The sequence below is a fragment of the Choristoneura fumiferana genome, chromosome 9, assembly GCF_025370935.1.
Source record: "Choristoneura fumiferana chromosome 9, NRCan_CFum_1, whole genome shotgun sequence".
In the NCBI taxonomy this organism is placed as follows: domain Eukaryota; kingdom Metazoa; phylum Arthropoda; class Insecta; order Lepidoptera; family Tortricidae; genus Choristoneura; species Choristoneura fumiferana.
This window is the reverse complement of record NC_133480.1, coordinates 15,904,007-15,923,593: the sequence shown is the minus strand read 5'-3', so window position 1 is coordinate 15,923,593 and position 19,587 is coordinate 15,904,007. Positions and strand designations below refer to the sequence as shown.

At 41.7% G+C, this 19,587-nt stretch overlaps 2 protein-coding genes across 7 annotated transcripts in view; both read right to left on the bottom strand.

The window, feature by feature from the left end:
- Nucleotides 1-1,682: 1,682 nt before the first annotated feature.
- On the bottom strand, nt 1,683-14,016 carry LOC141431400 (juvenile hormone epoxide hydrolase-like). Its single transcript, XM_074092567.1, has 8 exons — nt 13,999-14,016; nt 6,591-6,752; nt 5,894-6,086; nt 4,902-5,101; nt 4,203-4,384; nt 3,822-3,988; nt 3,273-3,513; nt 1,683-1,920 (listed from the first exon to the last, which is right to left on the bottom strand). The coding sequence occupies exons 1-8, from the start codon at nt 14,014-14,016 to the stop codon at nt 1,683-1,685; spliced, it is 1,401 nt and encodes a 466-aa protein (XP_073948668.1).
- Nucleotides 14,017-15,734: 1,718 nt separating this feature from the next.
- Nucleotides 15,735-19,587, bottom strand: part of ct (homeobox protein, cut) — a 185,857-nt gene continuing 182,004 nt past the window's right edge. For 5 of the 6 annotated variants that reach the window (XM_074092587.1, XM_074092592.1, XM_074092590.1 and 2 more), the window contains 2 exons: nt 18,590-19,494; nt 15,735-18,174 (listed from right to left, as the gene is read on the bottom strand). In XM_074092587.1, coding sequence (XP_073948688.1) covers nt 16,658-18,174; nt 18,590-19,494 — 2,422 coding nt within the window. In that variant the 3' untranslated portion in view covers nt 15,735-16,657. The remainder of the gene's footprint in view (nt 18,175-18,589; nt 19,495-19,587) is intronic. The other variant, XM_074092588.1, reaches the window with a different exon arrangement.

The following is a 19,587-nucleotide window of genomic DNA, read 5'->3' as shown; positions in this document are numbered from 1 at the left end:
TTTTAGTATTACAAATATATCGATACCTAATAAATTACATGACAACGAAATATTTACAAAATGTAAATTTTCCCGATCTTTTAATAAAGTATGCAACCTCGTTGCACGAAAGCCGCTTCTTTCTCTTTCCTTTTTTTTAAAGATTTCCGTATACAGTTGGAATAAATATTTGTTAAATTGAATGAATTTTTAACAAATTTTATTATGTTTATGTAATAGAAATCTTAATAAAATTCATATTTAAAGGTTTAATAACATTTATGATAAATTATACGTTTATTGCTCAACCTTTTTAATGATCCCAAGATGAGGCTTTTTGCAGTATTAAATAATAATTGTGACATTAGGACAAGAAGTTCTAACAAAGATATCATCTCTCATTCCTCTTTGAGTTCTAAGTTCAAATTACAATGCATGTTATGAGTATGACATTTGTATGTAGCTACCGAACACTTTTTTATGGTTTTAAATGTAATTATTGTATTTGTTACTTAATAATCGGATTATATTAAAAAAAAATGTGTTTCGTTTGTAAACAGGTAGGTATATGTGGTGTTATTCTTATGTTACATTTAAATTATGTCCTCGCTGCTGAAAAATTGTATGTGTCACACGAGACCAAAGTTTTTTTGCATCTCGTGTGTTTGAATCCCTTGCTGTTCTCAGGATTCTAACCTAGAACCTTCGCTGACTCGGGATTCAAAATCAACACTCGCAACAAAAAACAACTTTGCTCTCTTGTTGCACAAATAACTATTTCACCTCACTGGCTCGAAAAAGCTTTCTTTATCCTTCGAAATCTGCGTGGAAAGTCGCTTTTTATCCTCTCGGCTGGAAAGAGTTTTTGAAATTGGAACGTTATCGTGAACATGCCCCATTAATATAGACCGCTTACTTTCACAACCTCGTATCTGGCCACAAAATTGCTTTAGAATAATCTTTATGTTGTTAAGTACGATAGAGTGTTGATTTGTTGTATACATTTCGGGTAGATACGTGGTTGAGGAAGTAACCGTTGAATATTGACGTGTTCACAAAGAAAGTTCGTCATACATTGTTGAAGTAATATTTAAATCTGTTGTTTTATTCTTATTATAAAACATTTATTTAGTAATTATAAAGCTCATTTTAGTTTTCTGAAATTGTTCCAAATGCATCTATAATTACAAAAAAAATACAGAACAAACTGGAAGAAAATAGATATCAAATGATGAATGAAAAGAGATTCGGAAACGCACCCGAAAAAAAAACAATGACACGTTCTGAAACGTTTGTCATAAAATATAAATGCGTTAGTGTTTTCATTCTTGTTATTATTGTTGTTATTTATTAATACCAAAAAAAACATTTATTATATTCGTGAAAAATTACAGCTTTCTAGCATTGATAGTCCCTGAGCAAAGCCGCGGACGGACAGACAGACAGATAGACAGGCGAAACTATAAGGGTTCCGTTTTTGTCATTTTGGCTACGGAACCCTAAAAACAGGGAGTAAAAATGTCTGTAGATTTTTTGGATTTGTGCGATATCTATACATATAATAAAGTATTTAATATGTGGAAATGGAGAAAGAAGGCGTCTGGATGAAAATTTATGTATAAGTATCAGTCTGTCACGTGTGGTTGGAGAGTAGCCTAGTAAGATTGAAGTTTACACATTAACTCCGATTACTCCTTCTCAGTTCACACCAACAAGCCCTCAGTTATATCTTTTCTGGTGGTGAATGCTTCCATCTTCTTGACAGCTGTCCAAATGGAGTCAGCTAGGGCAGCGGGCTCCTCGTAACCGGCGAAGTGACCGCCAAAGTCCATAGTCAAAGCCTGCACCAGGTTGGGGTACTTGTCGCGAAGGAAGGAGTCGGGCTGGTAGATCAGCTCGTGCCGGAAGCGAATGGCGGCGAAGGGTACACGAGTGGGTGTCCTGAGGATTGTAATCCTAATTTTTATAAAGAATTATGCAGCGATGAAGTTAAAGGGCTTTCTGTCGGTCCTTTAACACGTGCATCCAATGAGGGCTATCGTTTTTTGTCTTACTAGATGGCGCACTGTTGCGTGAGGTTTTTAAGTATGGCTTTCAAAGTCTGTTATTACGGGCGTGAATACAAAGTTTAGATTAATATCATATATATAATACACCTTATAAACCTGTACCATAAAATCGAGCGGACATACAGTATTGCATAGTCCCTGTTTTGTTCGGAAAAAAGGGAGGACAAAGGTTTCCGAAAGACAAACCTGTCTCAAAACACAAACATTCATTGCCCCGGAACGCATATTTGCCATAATTAATTTCAGATATTGCAAAATATTAACAAAATTATTCTAATTATAAATAAACCCGCGTAGCTCACCCAAAAACTATGAGATTTGACATTTCGGAGACCTCACGCTACACTAGCGCCTCTAGTGATGAATTCATTCGCGATAGCCCTCATTGGTCAGGTGCATAGGCTTGCATTGGGTCAATTTTAGGGTAGGCAGCACCTTGAACTGTCTACCGTGCTGGGACAGCTGGCGGCGCGTAGTTGCGGCACGGACTATGGTGATGATGATGATGAAGTCACTGTCAGGTGTATAGTCACATGTACTCATGTCTGCCACAGCGGAGCGTGTAAAAATATTTGACACTTCCTACCGACACCTATGAATACCTATGAATACCTATGAATATGAATAATTGGGAAAATTGTTTTCTGCGAAAAATTAGGGAACCGGTGCATGACATGGGTAACAATCAGGGCTATCGTTTTTTGTCTTTCCAGACGGCGCCACTGTTGCGTGAGGTTTTTATGTGTGGCTTTAAGTCTGTTATTACGGGCGTGAAAACAAAGTTTACATTAAAATCATATTTAAGGGCCGCTTGCTGGAAACACGTAAATCTCGAGTTAGCGTTAAGCTCAGTTTAGTAGTGTCAAATTGTATGGAACTGTCAAGCTTAAGCCAGCTTTAACCCAGCTTTAAATCTAGATTTATTTTTTCCTGCAAGACGGCCTTATACACCTTAAAACCGTACCATAAAAATATCGAGGACAAGTTTCCGAAAGATAAAACTGTCTCAAAACACAGACATTCATTGCCCCGTAACGCATAATTGCCATAATTAATTTCAGGTAATGCAAAATATTCACAAAATTATTCTAATTACAAATAAACCCGCGTAGCTCACCAAAAAACTATGAGATTTGACATTTCGGAGACCTCACGCTACCCTAGCGCCTCTAGCGGCGAATTCATACGCGATAGCCCTCATTGGATGACTCTTCCAATCCTTACATTAAAATCACGGCGGTCAGCGGATCCTGGAACCACGCAAGGGTCTCGGCATACGAGCGGATGCTGGTGGCCATGCACTGGGCAGCCCAGTAGACCGTGAAGGAGTCGAAGAGATCGCTCATGTGGTAGTGTTGGGGCAGGTTGCCGTTGGGGACCAGGAGGTCGCGGGGTCTGGTGGCCAAGATTATGTTCTGGATGAGCCAGGACGCCTGGGCTACTGGCGAGTCTTCGAGGCCGTGTCCTGTCAAATGAGGTTTGAAAATTATTAGACAGGGTGATGTGATCAATCCAAATGGGTTAGTATGGAGAAGTCAGAAACTTGAGATAGGTAGCAAAATCTGTTCTTCTATGGCTTTAATAAAAATGGCATTATAAAAAAAGTCTGAGAATCGAACCTGGTTGAAATTATGTAAATAATCGTTTACGTGTAGGACATGGGGAAGGCCCATGTCCAACAGTAGACGTCCTACGGCTGTTATGATGATAATGGAGAGTGGGAGTGAGACGAAGACTTCTATGGAATAATATCTTAAGAGTATGTTTACGAACCCACGTTATCTGGTCTAGAGGCGTGAAGGTGCAAGTAGCCAGTGTTTTCCGCGTAGAACCTGGCAAAGTCGGCGAGGGGGTACATTCTGTTCTGGTACCGTGGCTCCTCCACAGCAGAAGGGTACAACTGTCCCAGCACATATTTAACCAGCGTTTCAGGGCGGAGACTGGAATAATCGAAAAGTTACTCCACATGCAAAACAAGGATGCTATAATATAATTATTATAAATTTGTGAAACTAAAACCTGACTAGTAAGCACCGGACTAAAAACTCGTATTCAACATGTTCATGCTCTCCATCCTGTATTTTTATCATCAGCATCATCAACGCCAGAACTCGTAAACTGCTGAACAAAGGGTTAAATCATTGTGTACCCTACCTGAAAGCGAAATTAGTGTGGAGTCCTAGTACCCTGTCAGGAAAGAGAACTGCCATGGAGTCGGCCACAAACTGGCCAATGTCGCCGGCGTGGATGTAGAAGCGAGGCTTGCCCAGGCGTCGCATCAGGTTCTTCATGATTATGGCCATCTGGTACTGAGACAGACCTATCTTGCTAGTGCCCTGAATGAAAGAAAGAACAAAATTAAATAGACAAGTGAATGAGTACTTTAATAACATTACAAAGATTTTAAAACTGTGACTAAAAAGGGAGAAATAGAAGTTTTATCTTTAAAAGAAGTACGTAACTATGCCAACTATTTATTTGAAGGCATAGAGCGAAGAAATAGTTGGCATATTTATTTTACAATTTTAGTTATAGTTTTGAAGTTGGTTTAATTTTTTTCTATCGAGATGTACAGAGCTCAGAGTTACTCAGCGAGCTGCGAAGAGAGTTATGCTCGGGATTTCTCTACGGATTGAATTAGAAATTAGGAGATAGGTAAGCGCAGCGTAGGACGTCCACCAACGAGATCGACGGATGACGTGTTTAAAGCCGCGGGTTTACGGTGGATGCAGGAAGCTTCCGACCTAAGCAACTGGAGATCTATGGGAAAGGCCTATTTCCAACAGTGGACGTCTTACGTATGATATGATGATGATGAGGTACAGAACCCTAAAACTGGCACACTTTACTAACCTCAGAGTACCCATACCCTGGCAAGTCCGGCACGATCATCTCAAACACGAAGTCACAATCCTCACGTTCACTGAGCAAGTTATCTATGACGTGGACAAACTCGAAGGCGGTGACGGGCCATCCGTGCAGCATGAGCAGTGGAAGAACCAGCTTCTGGTGAGGGTTGGGAGGTCTGATGTGCATGAAGTGAATATCCAGGCCTGGAATGCATGCTTCTGTTAATGGCCTTGTATAAAGCCAACCCTACCAATATCATATCGGGTGCGGCCTTTAACAGGAGCAAATAATAAAAACAGATCGTACTCGTCAAACTGAACGACATTAGGTTCATCACTAGCCACATACTGATTGAAAGTCCAAATGTAATGTTTGCCAGAATGATCGTTTGTCATAACTCTTTTTTCTATAAACCTAATAATTCTTCAGAATTGTTAGATTACCATTTCATTTCAGAAAAATGTAAGATTTCAGTGGGAAAAAAATGACAATTGATGATTCAGACATACACAAGGTAAGACTAGAAGTATGCAAACTTTGGCGCTCCCATGCAGACAGCTTCCAAGTCTTCCAACCGAAGCAACTGAGGTCTGTGGAGAAGGCCTATGTCCCATGGCTGATATAGGTAATGATGATGATATCAGTCAAAGAAAAGCTTACAAAAACTTATTTGAAGGTGGTCCTGGAGACAGCTCTAAGCTATGATTCATTAAAATCCTGGGTTTTTACACACACACACACACACACACACACACACACACACACACACACACACACAAAAATGACGCCTGTATTCCCAAATGGGGTAGGCAGAGCACACGAATAGGTTAAGGTATAGCGTAGACGACAGGCTAGCAACCTATCAATATTGTACCGTTTTTGTTAAACTTAAAACCTTAAATTGTTAAAAGTGGCTCCGAAGCGTTAACGTTTCGTGTGCTCTGCCTACCCCATCCTGGGTTTTCAACTCTATCTAAGTTAAATATTGAACTAACCCTGGATGTTAGTGACATACTGAGGGAACCTGTTCAGCCAGTCCTCTCTCTTCTTGAAGTCGTAGTCATTCGCCCAGAAGTCGAGGAAGTGGTTTAAATAGTCCGCATTGGTGCCGTAAGCGTGCGCCGCACCACGCAACGCGTGCGTAATGTTGCGTCTGTTGTGGATGCGTGCACGCAGGTCCGTTATCATCTGGAATACGAAAATGGTAAAGAAGTCGTCGAAAAGTCTGCAGCTGGCGTCGCACGGATATGAGTACTAAATTACTCGTACTAATGAATGACGAATATGAGACTAAGGGTCTGGATAAATGTGATGCCGCCTCGGTTTGTTTTGTCCGAATAGATGGAGACGGCATCACATTTATCCGTCAAATAAAATTAATTAATGGGTGGTGAAACAGCCCCTAAATCTACCTTGTTATTGCTACTAGCAAGTGAGTGAATTCCAGTGCAGTCAGTCGCTAGTTAGTGCCTGCAGCAGCGCGCCACCCTCCCGTACGCCACAGCTTGCTAGCATCTTTTGTTTTACTCACGTATTCAGTTTCTTACATGAATATTTTTATTTTGTTACATAAGTGACTTCAGATTTTCATTATTTTTAATCAGTTTATTTTACTATCTCTATGCGATTATTATCATTGTGCTTAAAGAAGGCCGCAATAACCTTGTTCCTAAGAGTCTGGGGCTAGCTTACCTCGTCAGAGAACTCCACTCTGAAGGGCCTTATCCTGGTGTCTCGCTCACGGTGTTCGTCGCCCCACCATCGCTCAGGGACCCTTGGGAGATGCCGCTGCGGGAAGAAGGATCCCACTAGGTTCGAAGCCACTTCCAACACTGCACGGAAGCTGGTCTTGTTCTGAGAAGTCAAAGGATTAATAAAGTTCATTTATTACCTTTATCAACAATATAATCGTTGTCGTCGTCTGACGATCCATCATTATCATCACCATCATTAACATCATCATAATCATCATCATCATCACTGTCATCGTCATCATCACCACAACCACCACCACCAACATCATTATCATTCTATATACAACTCATTATCATAATCAACATCATTATCGTTATACTTTATAACCACATAATCATCGTTATCACCGATATCATAATTATTTGATCCATCCATCCATCCATATCTTCATCTCCATCATCATCAGCATCCCGTATGAGCTACCAGCGTAGGAATTCAATGGCGTAGAGTGTAAAAACAAGTGCTCTTAGTGAGAGGACGCCTATGACCAGCATTGGAAGTATATGAAATGAGATGGAGTTAGAACTCACCACTTTTCCAAAGAGAATCTGCAAAAAGTCCCGAAACACTGGTGACGTTTGATTGGCAAGACGAAGAATGTCATCAGCATAGCTGGTCACCTCAATTCCATTAGATTCTACGGTCACCCCACACACCAACAAAAGCAACAAAAACTTATACATTATTTTTGCTATATTCAATTATTTTGCCTTTGTTGCTCGACTACAGTTTCTGTAGTGATTAATGTTTTAAATACGGTTTAAATGTAGTTTAAATTTACTAGATTTCACGCGTGCGAGAAGAATAACTGTTTTTAGGGTTCCGTACCCGAATGATAAACGGAACTCTATTAATCTTCTTTAGACAATGACGTGTTATATGAAGAGTAGTCGTCTTGTACTTCGACGACGAGGGGGGGGGGGTAGTAATCCGAACCTGCGCTGAGTCAGCCAGTGCGCACCATTTTTGCCACTTTGTATAAAAATGTCATTGGATTTAATTTTTTTAAATCTAATTGAAGGTCAAAGCATAACACATCTAAAAATTAAAATAAAACTTGAATTTATTCAACCACTAGCCTGTTGCCCGATCCTCCGTCTGCGTAGAATTCTTTTATCGCTATTTCGTGGGAACTATACAAACTTTCACATTTCTTATTAGTAGGATGGAATTTGAGAGTATAGGAGGTAAATATTGAGATAAAACGGCAACATTTTACTACATTATTAATAGATATAATTAATTTAAAACTTTTCCAGACACCCGAAATATTATTGAAGACTGACATATTTTTTGATTTTTCAGGAACAACTAATACAAAATGACCCCAAACTGTATGCATTTTGTTTCTACCTTGACTTGCGCTTGGCCGGATCTATAATTTAATTGAATTGCATTTACAAAGTATTTGTAGTTATGATTATTTACTGGTAGATTTAGGGGCTGTTTCACCATCCATTGATTAGTGTTAACTGGCGGTTAGGTGTGATGCCGTCTCTATTTGTTTTGTTCGAATAGACGGAGACGGCATCACATTTAACCGTCGGTTAACGCTAATCAATGGATGGTGAAACAGCTTATTGTAATCAAATAATGGTTAACATCCCGCAATTCATTTAATAACCGACAAGGATGTTTGGTAAAAAAATATAATTTTAGGTAACATAATCCTACTAATATTATAAATGTGAAAGTTTGTGAGTGAGTATGTGAGTGAGTGAGTGAGTATGTTTGTTACTTTTTCACGCTGAAACGGCTGGACGGATTTGGATGAAATTTGGCGAAAAGTTAGTTTATAACCTAGATTAAAACATAGTATACTTTTTATCCCGGTATTCCCACGGGATAGGGATAAAATCTTGAAATAACAACCTCTGGGCTTAGAGTCATGAAATTTGGTATGTAGGTAGTTGGACGTTTGGAATAACAGATAGGTGACTTTTTGACCCGATATTCCCACGGGATACATAGGGATAAAATCTTGAAAAACAACCGCAGGGCTTAGAGCCATGAAATTTAGTATGTAGGTAGCTGGACCTTTGGAATAACACATAGGGTACTTTTTATCCCGATATTCCCCCGGGATAGGGATAAAATCTTGAAATAATAACCGCTGGGCTTAGAGTCATGAAATTTGGTATGTAGGTAACTAGACGTCTGGAATAACACGTAAGGGACTTTTTGACTCGATATTCCCACGGGATAGCTAGGGATAAAATCTCTAATAACAACCACTGAGTTTAGAGCCATGAATTTTGGTATGTAGGTAGCTGGACATCTGGAATAACACACAGGCTAATTTTTATCCCGATATTCCCACGGGATAGGGATAAAATCTTGAAATAATAACCGCTGGGCTTAGAGTCATGAAATTTGGTATGTAGGTAGCTAGACGTCTGGAATAACACATAAGCGACTTTTTGACCCGATATTCCCACGGGATAGCTAGGGATAAAATCTCGAAATAACAACCACTGGGCTTAAGGCCATGAAATTGGGTATGTAGGTAGCTGGACCTCTGGAATAACACATAATCTATTTTTTACCCCGATATTCCATCGGGATAGGGATAAAATCTTGAAATATTAACCGCTGAGCTTAGTCATGAAATTTGGTATGTAGGAAGCTGGATGTCTAGAAAAACACATAGATGACTTTTTGACCCGATATTACCACCGGATACCTAGAAATAAAATGTCGAAAAATGAGGTGTAAAAGTGCCCATTGCGGCCTATTTACTGAATAAATGATTTGAATTTGATTTGAATTTTGCATTTGAATTTGGAAAAAGAAAAATTTTGAAACTTCAGCACTGGGTTTAGAGTCTTGAATTTTGTACAGTTATTCACAACACAACCTCAATGAAGACCACGATATAAATATTGGAAATTTCCAGGGGAATTTTGTAAAATCCCGAAAATTTCAATTGCAGCTACCACACCGAATAGTTTACGCGTGCGAAGCCGCGGGTAAAAGCTAGTTACATAATAAACGTCTATCAATATGTACGACTAGTTATCTGCGCCGGCTACGATCGGGAATTACTTATTTGACCTTTTCAAACATATTTTTTCATGCAAACCTGGCTGTCTGCTGTTTATGTATATGTATATACCTGTGTTTGACTACGAAGCTTAAGGTCCCGGGTTCGAATCCCGGCCGGGGCAGATATTTGTATGAATAATACGAATGTTTGTTCTCGGGTCTTGTATGTTTAATATGTATTTAAGTATGTATTTATCTATATAAGTATGTTTATCCGTTGCCTAGTGTCCATAGTACAAGCTTTGCTTAGTTTGGGACTAGGTCAATTGGTGTCAAGTGTCCCATGATATTTATTTATTTTTGTATATCGTAAGATAGGATTTAGAGAGTCGGGTTCCGACCCTGACATCAATGTGGGCAAACAAGTGAGAATCGGGCAGCGAATGAACCTATTTTGGAGAACAAACAAAAGTCCACTATTTGAGGTCAACATAAAACCAAAACAATACGGCACTCATTCCCTGAAATCTGAGTAATGCAATTATCGTTATTATCATAACGATTCACAGTAACTTAAAGAAAAGCCTAGTTAATAATAAAGAAACGCGTAACAGTTCTTGATACTGTCGATATCTGCCCGGCCGCGGACCGAGCCTACGACCTCAAGCTTCATAGACAGGTTCTCAACCACTTGGCCATTCGGCCTCAATCGTTCGATTGTTTTTCCCGCGTCCAGTGCCCTATTCCACGAAGCTACAAGTTGCAATTTACAAGCGGTAGTCTCTGTTTAACAGTATACAATGAAAAGAGACTACCGCTTGTAAATTGTAACTATTGACTTCGTGAAAGTCCTCGATTGGCGACCACGAACCGGAAGACGAAGCGTTGGCAGGCCTCCCACCGGTGGATGCAAGTGGCGAGTTGTCGTTCATTGTGGCGTTCTAAGGGGGAGGGCTTTGTTCAGCAGTGGACGTCTTCCGGCTGATGATGATGATGATGATGAACTTCGTGAAATGGGCCACAGTCAGGCTCTGTCAAGCGCGCCACGCATGGCAACACTGGCGTTTCGTAGGTGCTATAATTTCAATCCATAATAAACCCCGTATGGCAATGTCAATATTCATAATTCTACATGTATGTGTGTTTTACTTTAAGCTAGGTTAGGTAAAAAAGAAGTTTTTATTGTAATTTGATATTTTTGTACTTTATTTAGGGGCTGTTTCACCATCCATTGATTAGTGTTAACTGGCGGTTAGATGTGATGCCGTCTCTATTTGTTTTGTTCGAATAGACGGAGACGGCATCACATTTAACCGTCGGTTAATGAAGGAATAAATGCAAACCGCCTACGCAAATAATATGAGCAATGTTGACTTCACGCTACCAGCTGTCGCAGTGACGTCCTAGGCATCTCTCTTATGCCGACTGTGTGACTTGCGAATATTATGTTTTGTACTTGCTAAGTTTTTATTAATATAGTTTGTGTTTATCAGTAAATTCGCTTTATTTATTCACAACAGTTAACGCTAATCAATGGATGGTGAAACAGCCCCTAAAAGTCCTTTGTTTTAAATAATTAAATAAAGCGATATTTAAATTCATGTATTTATAACTAATTAATAATTAGATAAAATACCACCCAAATGGATGCAGTTTGTGTTCGACCCAGTATTTATCGATCTGGAATGAACGACACTAATTCACGGACCTGGTACCATCCCAGCCTATATACTGCTGGGCACAGGCCTTCTCTCAGAACAAGAGGGCTTGGGCCATAGTTCCCACGCGAGCCCAGTGCGGATTGGGAACTTCACACGCACCATTGAATTGCTTCACAGGTTGTGCAGGTTTCCTTACGATGTTTTCCTTCACCGCAAAGCTCGTGGTAAATTTTGAAATGTAACTCCGCATATGAATTTCGAAAAACTCAGAGGGGCGAGCCGGGGTTTGAACCCACGACCCTGACAGGCGATAGGTCAAACCACTAGGCCACCACGGCTTGTTAAAGTACGACGACGTTACACGACGGTTTAAGTACGACCTGATAATAATCGAAATCTTTTATGGCAATTATCAGTTCGTACATTTTTGACGCTCATTCCGTGTCGACAATTACAGGTCGTACTTAAACCGTCCCCGAGTGACCTTGGATAAGAAAGACCGAATCAATATCGTAAACTTTGTTGTGATCAAACTAATTTCACAATCGAACTGTTGCTGGGCCGGAAGCGGTCGGTCCCTCGTTCCTTTAGCTATTTAAGCTTCTTTAGATGGATAAAAATATGGCATTTATTTGTTTGAAGAGAGCGTTTGTGATCCAAAATATTCTTCGTTTGCGTTATACCTTAAGATTTTTGCCTCATGCACCTTTCTAGTAGATGCTGTACAGCTTTTAATCAACGAGTGGCGCCATCTATGTTTTCGTTTGGTAAATAACCACCGAGTCCTAACGCAGAAACTTTTCGCAAAAATTTCCTTTTTTTTATTCCCAAGTTATCTTTCTGGCTTTGTATGTTGCTCTACTTTTGCCTGCGGTTTCTCTCGTTATTGCATTATTGTCCATGCTCAAACCCCAGCACTGAAGTGTTTTTTTATGTAACAGCAGACTAACGAGCAGACGGTTCACCTAAGGGCCTACTCCGAAATACGAAAATCGAAGTTCGTGTCGTTCCGTCCCTCTGACGCTTAGGTCCTATATTTAATACAAGAGTAAGGGGACGTACGATACGAACTTCGATTTTCGAATTTCGGATTAGCCGCGCTGATGTTAAGTGAGTCGCCCATACATCCGCAGCAATGTTATGGGGTCATCATCCCAGCCTATATACGTCCCACTGCAGGGTAGAGGCCTCCTCTCAGAACAAGAGGGCTTGGGCCATAGTTCCCACGCGGGCCCAGTGCGGATTGGGACCTTCACACGCACCATTGAATTGCTTCGCAGGTTTGTGCAGGTTTCCTCACGATGTTTTCCTTCACCGCAAAGCTCGTGGTAAGTTTCAAATGTTATTCCGCACATGAATTTGGAAAAAATCAGAGGTGCGAGCCGGGGTTTGAACCCACCCTCTGCTTGAGAGGCGATAGGTCAAACCACTAGTCCACCACGGCTTCTCGGTCTCGGTTATGGGGTAAAGAGTGTCTATCATACGTGCTAAATTATTATATATATCGTCCAAATTTTTAAATCTAGGGTAAATGGGCCTTTAATATGTATATGCTTCATCTAAGTCCACATATATTCGTTCGTAGCCTACCGCGTGATTGTGGTCAAATGAAAGCCTATTTTTGTTTATAATTATATAAAAAAAAATTACTTTCTTTTTACAAGCTTTTATATAGTTTCACCCGTCCCGTGTCCCAAGTGTGTCTGTAATCAAGTCTTGCAAGTTAAATTCGACCAACTTCCAGTAGACGGATTGATTTGAAACTTGGCATACTTATGTAAATTGCGTGACAATACAATAATCTAGTAGTGACATCCTGGTAGTCCGGCCAGGATCGTCTCCGCAAGGCGGAACTCTTCGACGGTTAATAGCAGCGACTTGAAATATGGTATGCAAATGTAGTTTGGGTGACAATGCAAGTAAAGTCAGTCAGCAAAAAAGCTTGTATTAAAAATGTATTTTTTACCAAAAACTTTTTATATTAAGCAACTGCTGGTTCGTCGTTAAAGGTTGGCGGTTAGCTCCTTAGATCTCCTTCTGTTCATAGCCTGCTTAAACAGCTGTTACACAGTCTTAATGCTAGTGAGATTTCACTGAACTAAAAGAGTTTCTTTGCTCACCCGCGACCTTATAACAGCTGTGTTTATGCAAGATAATGCGTGTTCATGCAGTTCCCCCACCCCCACAATGTAAGAACACGCACAAATGGGCCAATCAACTTTTTTACCCACACTAATCTGTCCGCGACATTTTTCAAACAATTGCAGATTTTTGTAAGTAAACATGTTTTTTCTGTTATTTAATAGATAGTGTACCTACATGAATACATGCCATCCTACGTAAGTTCAACCTATTAAACTATGAAATATCTTGTTAGAAGTACGATTTTGTGGTAACGCCAGAGACAATTTTGGTAACGCAGGAGACGCCCAAAGTGCAGGTAAAATAGTTGATTGGCCCAAATCACAAAAACCCATCTATCACCACCACCACAATACAGTGACACGTTTCGAACTCAACCAGAGCTCATCTTCAGAGCAACACAACCGTACCTACACCATGGTACCAGATGTTAGACAAAATTATTATTATGAATTTAATTATAATTGTTATTATGTTAGAAGAAATTCTTTTAGTTCATTGATGGACCTCCGCAAACTAACGCCTGATTCAATCAATTATGACATTTTACGTCTTACCTTTCGCTTTCCAGCCATTTTGCCTATCATAATAATTTGCAGGAGACGAAACTGTTGGTTTCGGAGAATATGGCCCAAATAAGCAATTTAATTTGAATTAAGGTAAACGTCCGAGTGCTGGTCACTGCCCCAATAGTTGTCATGTTTGATTTCCTGTCATTATCAATAGAGGTGGCAGCAGGGTGTCGTCTATTGGACATCAGCAGGTTGAACACTGTGACGTTTACCTTTCATTATATTTTCGTTACGTAAAAAGACAACCGTCCAAATAAAACATCGCCTGATTAGCAATTTCTTTATTTTTAAATTTAATAACTTTAGAAATTGTTCAGAAAGAAGACAATGGTTTCAGCATCATTATTATTAATATGATATGAACAATAATAATTACCGCTATTTTATTACTATTCATTATTATAATTGAGATAACGTATAATAATCTATCCGCTACGTTACTTATGTACATTGTATTAACTACCGTTGTAAACATTAACGTAACAAATAACATACTAGATGGCGTTACTACAACTTATTTATCATTTGGCGTTCAAATTCAAAATTTTCAGCAAAACACTTAGAAAAAATACAAGTCTTTGCCTTTTATTTTGTCTTTTTTGGGTCAGCTGTGGTTATGTTTTATAGACAATTATCAATTTTGATTTTGACGCCAATATCTGAATTATTTTTAATCCACCGGGTATAAAATCTATGAGGGTGAAATGAAATGCGAAATACCGCTAGATGGCGTTAGCATCGCGAGGTCCGTTTGATGTTACAGTCTTGCTTGCGATTGGCTATTTAGTTATTCAACAAATCACAAATGTCAAAATTGTCAAACGAATCTCATGACACTAGCGCCGACTGGCATGTCACAGAAATCTTCATTGAGATGTCAAAAAAATTTGACCGAGTTTCCCTTTGCTTTGTGAACTTAAAAAAACGTCTATAGCTTACTTTAGTTTTTGTATTCGAAGAAAGTGATTTTTGGTGCCTACTTCAAAACATTAGCAATGATTTGCCCAAAGTAAATGAGTATTGAAAGCATTTTTTTTCTTTAGTACTTTTTTGTAGTGAGATAGGTGGCTCAAAAACATTCAGAGTACACATTAAGTAACGATATAAATATATTAATACTTTTAAAGCAAAAGCTAGGAAATAATTCAAGAACTGATTCAAAATAATCACTACATTTTTCATTGCATCGTCGAAGTATAAAAAGGTCAATTTTTCCGAGATTTAAAATGAGTTTCTTGTCACTGTCAGACAGTTGTAAAGTTTTCAATATTGACTATTATATGCTATAACTTATCTAACTTACTGGTTTATATATAACATCGATATGTATGCAATTCGGTATTACTAGAAAACTGAACTTTAAGACTTGTATCTTTTAACTTTCAAACCGTTATATTTTTGAATTTCGAAAACCTGAAGCCTAGAGCTATATCCGAGTAAATTCCAATACATTTTCCGGACACATTGTAATAGAGACATAATTTTGATTATTAATGATCAAACCCATTACCTACGTTACGCCAGGGCGTCTATTTGCCTACTTAACCATACCTTCACTAGCTAGATGTGGCATTTCATTATTTACAATTAGAACTCAATATAAACTATATACACTGTGATGCAAGGAGTACGGTTCCTTCGAATATACAACTATCGTTTATTTTTAGTCTAAGGATAACGAAAGGTAAGGGGAAAACAAAAATGAAAAAAAAAAACTGAAATAAGATTAAAAGCAAATTTATTGCTAAAATAAAATAAAACTATAACCGCAAGCAATACATTATTTGCTTAATCGTATCCGTTTTAATTTGTACGTTCTCTAAGGTCGTTAAAAAAAGTTTGCGCTACTCTTGTATAGTGGGAAATTAAAAATTAAAAATGACAGCTAACTACCGCAAATCACAAACTTGAGCGTCCTCTCGTATAAAATAAAGTATAGAAAACATACAATAGTAAAAAATAAAACATTCATAATTTAAATGTAACTTATGTAACCCAATTATAATATTTAAAACCTCACCGGTTCATATAAACGTAATAATACTTTTCAACTGCGAGCCAGTTACGATCTTAGCTTAACTTTAATTACATCAGATTGCACTTTCGTTTTCTTTTAACAATAATGAACCTACCTTACAACGCTGTATCTTACAACCAGGCCTACGCTATATGTACACGCTCCCTATCCGATACATATTTGGTATATTTATTTACAATAATCGATTTCAAAAGTTAAAAACGAATTAAAAATACTCAGATGCCAGTACCGAGTCAGGGTACTGTCGTCTATAAATTAAAAATTAAAGCAAAATGCATAATTTGTATCGTAAGTTTTTTCGCCCGCACGGGACTATGCCTGGCATATCACGAAACAAGCTAATAGAGGGTCTATGTACAAAGTCTTTGGCCTTACAATGTAATTATAACAAAACAGTACATTTAACTACACAATAATATTTGCACTCGACGTCTACGCCTCACAGTCAGGCCGGCCGCGCGCCATTCCATGAATCGGCGCCTCAAATAAATAAATAACGTCCAACCTTGATATGCTACTATCAGTACAGTCACTACGCTACGCACTCGGACCCGTTTAACCGCTAAGACACTCGGCAAGAGTTCTATCACACGAATTGGCTACAGTCTAGTACTCCCATCGGTCGTCGTCCGCCTCCGCCTTGATCTTGTCATCAGGCAAGACGTCAGGGGAGGTGAGGGGCGCGCGCGGGGAGAGCGGCGTGCGCGCGGGCGCGGGGGGGGACGCCTCGCGCGCCGGCGACGGCTCCACGCGCACCGTCTCCTCCGCCTCTCGCCGGAAGTCGTCGCTCCGCATGACGCAGACCCCGTTGATGATGACCTCGTCGGGGTTCCGCTTCTTCTCGTCCTGCCAGTCGGGGTTGACCCACTGCGGCGCGGCGGGCTTGCGCCGGCTGGAGCGCGCCGGCGTCGACGCCGCCTTCGGCTCCGTCTTCGACTCGCCGTCGTCCATCGAGTCCTCGGAGCCGAGATTGCTCTCGACGTCGTCGTCCTCGAAATCGTCGCCGTCGGGCTCGCGCTTCAGCGGCATCGAGAGATCGAGGCCCGAGGCTTGGTCCTTCGCTTCGTCGGGCGGGAGGAGGCCGCGCCCGATCAGCGCCGCCAGGTTGGAGTTGGCGGCGAAGTAGGGCGGGTAGGGCAGCGGCACACCCGCGAGCCCCATGCGCTCCTTCTGCAGCTCCAGCAGCCGCTGGTTGAGGAGCAGCCGGAACTGCACTGGGTCGAAGGGCGCGGCGGCCTGCTCGCGCGCCGGGGGCTCCGCCGGCAGCCCGTGCGGCGCCTGCTGCTTCAGCCGCATGCGGTGGTTGTGGAACCAGTTGGTGATGGTCCGCGTCGACAGCCCGAGCTCCGCCGCGAGGAACTCGATGGTCGGCATGTTGGGGTACGGATCCAGCGCGAAAGCGAGTCGCAGGGCCTCCTTCTGTTCCTCGGAGAAGAGCACGCGCTGCTTCTTGGCGGAAGGCGCGCCCGTGGTCGGGCCGGGCGAGCTCGAGTGGTAGAACTCGGAGGTGTCGTTGGAGGAGGTGTCCGAGGAGTTGTCCTGGCCGGGCCCGCTGGACCGCCGCCGCTTGTTGGCCTCGCGCCGCTCGTTCTTCAACGCCTGCAGCCGGTCGATATTGTGCGCGTCGCTCAACCACAGCTGCATGCGAATGAACGGCTCCCGACCTTTTATACTGAGCATATGCCAGGGCTTGGGTTTGGAAAGGAGTTCACTCACGGACCCCTGCGACAGTCCTAGCACGGCTTCACCGAAAATCTTCTGCCCGATGTTGTTGGCGAGTAACGCTTCCTTAATTTTCGTCGTGATGGTCTGCGTGTCGAGGTCTTGGGTGAGCGCGGCCATCTCGTAGACGCTGGGGGAGATGTGTTGGTGGAGGGGGCGCATGGCGGGAGGCGCGTGCGTGGGGGGCTTGCGCTCCTTGACGTCGAGGGGGGGCAGCGTGACGGCGTGGTGGGGGGGGAAGCCGGGCGGCGTCAGCAGCAGGCCGGCGGGCGGCGCCAGGTGCGCCAGGTGCCCGTGCCCGCCCAGCAGCTGTTCCTGCTGCATTTTGCTGAGGAGGGATGTCGCGTCGGAGATCATCTTCTGCGTCGGAGGCATCGGCTTGTTCATGTTTGGCGGACATGCTGGAATAGATGAGAGTTTCAGGTTAGGGCATGTGTCATTGTAATCATCAGCCGAAGGACCTATTGCACATATAATTCTCTCGCAAGTGTATAATCTGGTAAATAAATACGTTTTCGCTTTTAAGCTATATTTATACTCGTAGTAACTGTGAGCGATAATGTCGAAAGTGTAAACCGATCAGTTTAAGGCCATTTGGTACCAACTTTGGCAAATAATGAGGGGAGTAGAGAGTCTCTATTTATTCAAATGATATTTATGAATTTCAAATGTAATTTTGCATACGAATTGCAAAATACTCAGAGGTGAAACCCCGGGTTTGACCTCACGATCCTCTGGTCGAGAGGCCATGGATCAAACCACTAGTCTACCATGATTTCATGAATAATAGTTAAAATAAAGCATTTGTATACTTACGAGGTGCTCCGCTATAGTTTCCGGTCCTCATCAATTTCTCCGGCGCGATTTTGTACTGCGACGCCACTAGTTTGTGGACGGCGTGGTCGTCTTCCAAGAACATCTTCATCCTGATGAAGGGTTCCCGCCCCTTCTGCGTCAGCATGTGCCAGGGCTTCGGCCTCGCCAGGAGGTCACTGACCGACCCCTGCGACAATCCTAGCACGGATTCACCGAACAGTCTTTGGCTGATGGAGTATTGACTTAGTGCTTCTTTCACTCTTCTGACGATGTCTTCCGTATTTAAGTTGTTAAAGAGATCGAATTGCTGTTGAGTGATTGGGGGGAGGACCGCTTTCATGGAGCGCTGAGCTGGCGTGTGATGGGTCGGGTTGGTCGGTTGAGAGATCAGACTGTTGGTTATCGAAGCCATTCGTTGCAGCGGACTGGCTGCTGCTGAATTATTATAGTCTTCGTTGGGAGTTATAGCTGGAGGTAGGATAGCGTTGCCAAGCGGGCTCGACGCGGAAGACCCTGTTGACTGCTGCCCCGGTTCTAACTTCGGCCTGACTAGGGAAAACGCGCTCCCCGCGTGCCTTATAGCCTCCTCAGCATCCATTGGCTTATCTTTATCACTATCAGTTATACCATTAATTTTGGCATTCTTGTCTTTTGGAAGAGAAAGGTCCTGGATTGCTCCAGAGCCGTTTATGTGCTGGTTCTGAGCTTGCTGCATGGCTTGCTGCTGTAGAGCCAGAAGGTTAGGGAAGGGCGGCATTCCTGGGAGATTGTGGAGGTTAGGGATGTTCCCACCAGGCTGGATCTTGGCGAGCTCCCTGTGATATGCTTCTAGCGCCATCCGGAGGTCCTCAGGCGGTCGCTCCATGTGTGGGGGCATGCCGCCGCTGAAAAAAGGTGGAAACATTCTGGACGTTAGTTTTAGACTTGCTGCTCTCGTTTAGTATACCATTGTAAGATTATTTTTCTCGCTCCTTTGTAACATAAGTGCTCAATTAAAA

Coding starts and splice junctions, on each gene's coding strand:
- LOC141431400 (XM_074092567.1), bottom strand. Junction 5,102..5,893: donor GTATGTCACTAACATCCAGG/GTTAGTTCAATA, acceptor CATGCATTCCAG/GCCTGGATATTCACTTCATG. Junction 1,921..3,272: donor CTGACCGCCGTGATTTTAAT/GTAAGGATTGGA, acceptor TACAATCCTCAG/GACACCCACTCGTGTACCCT.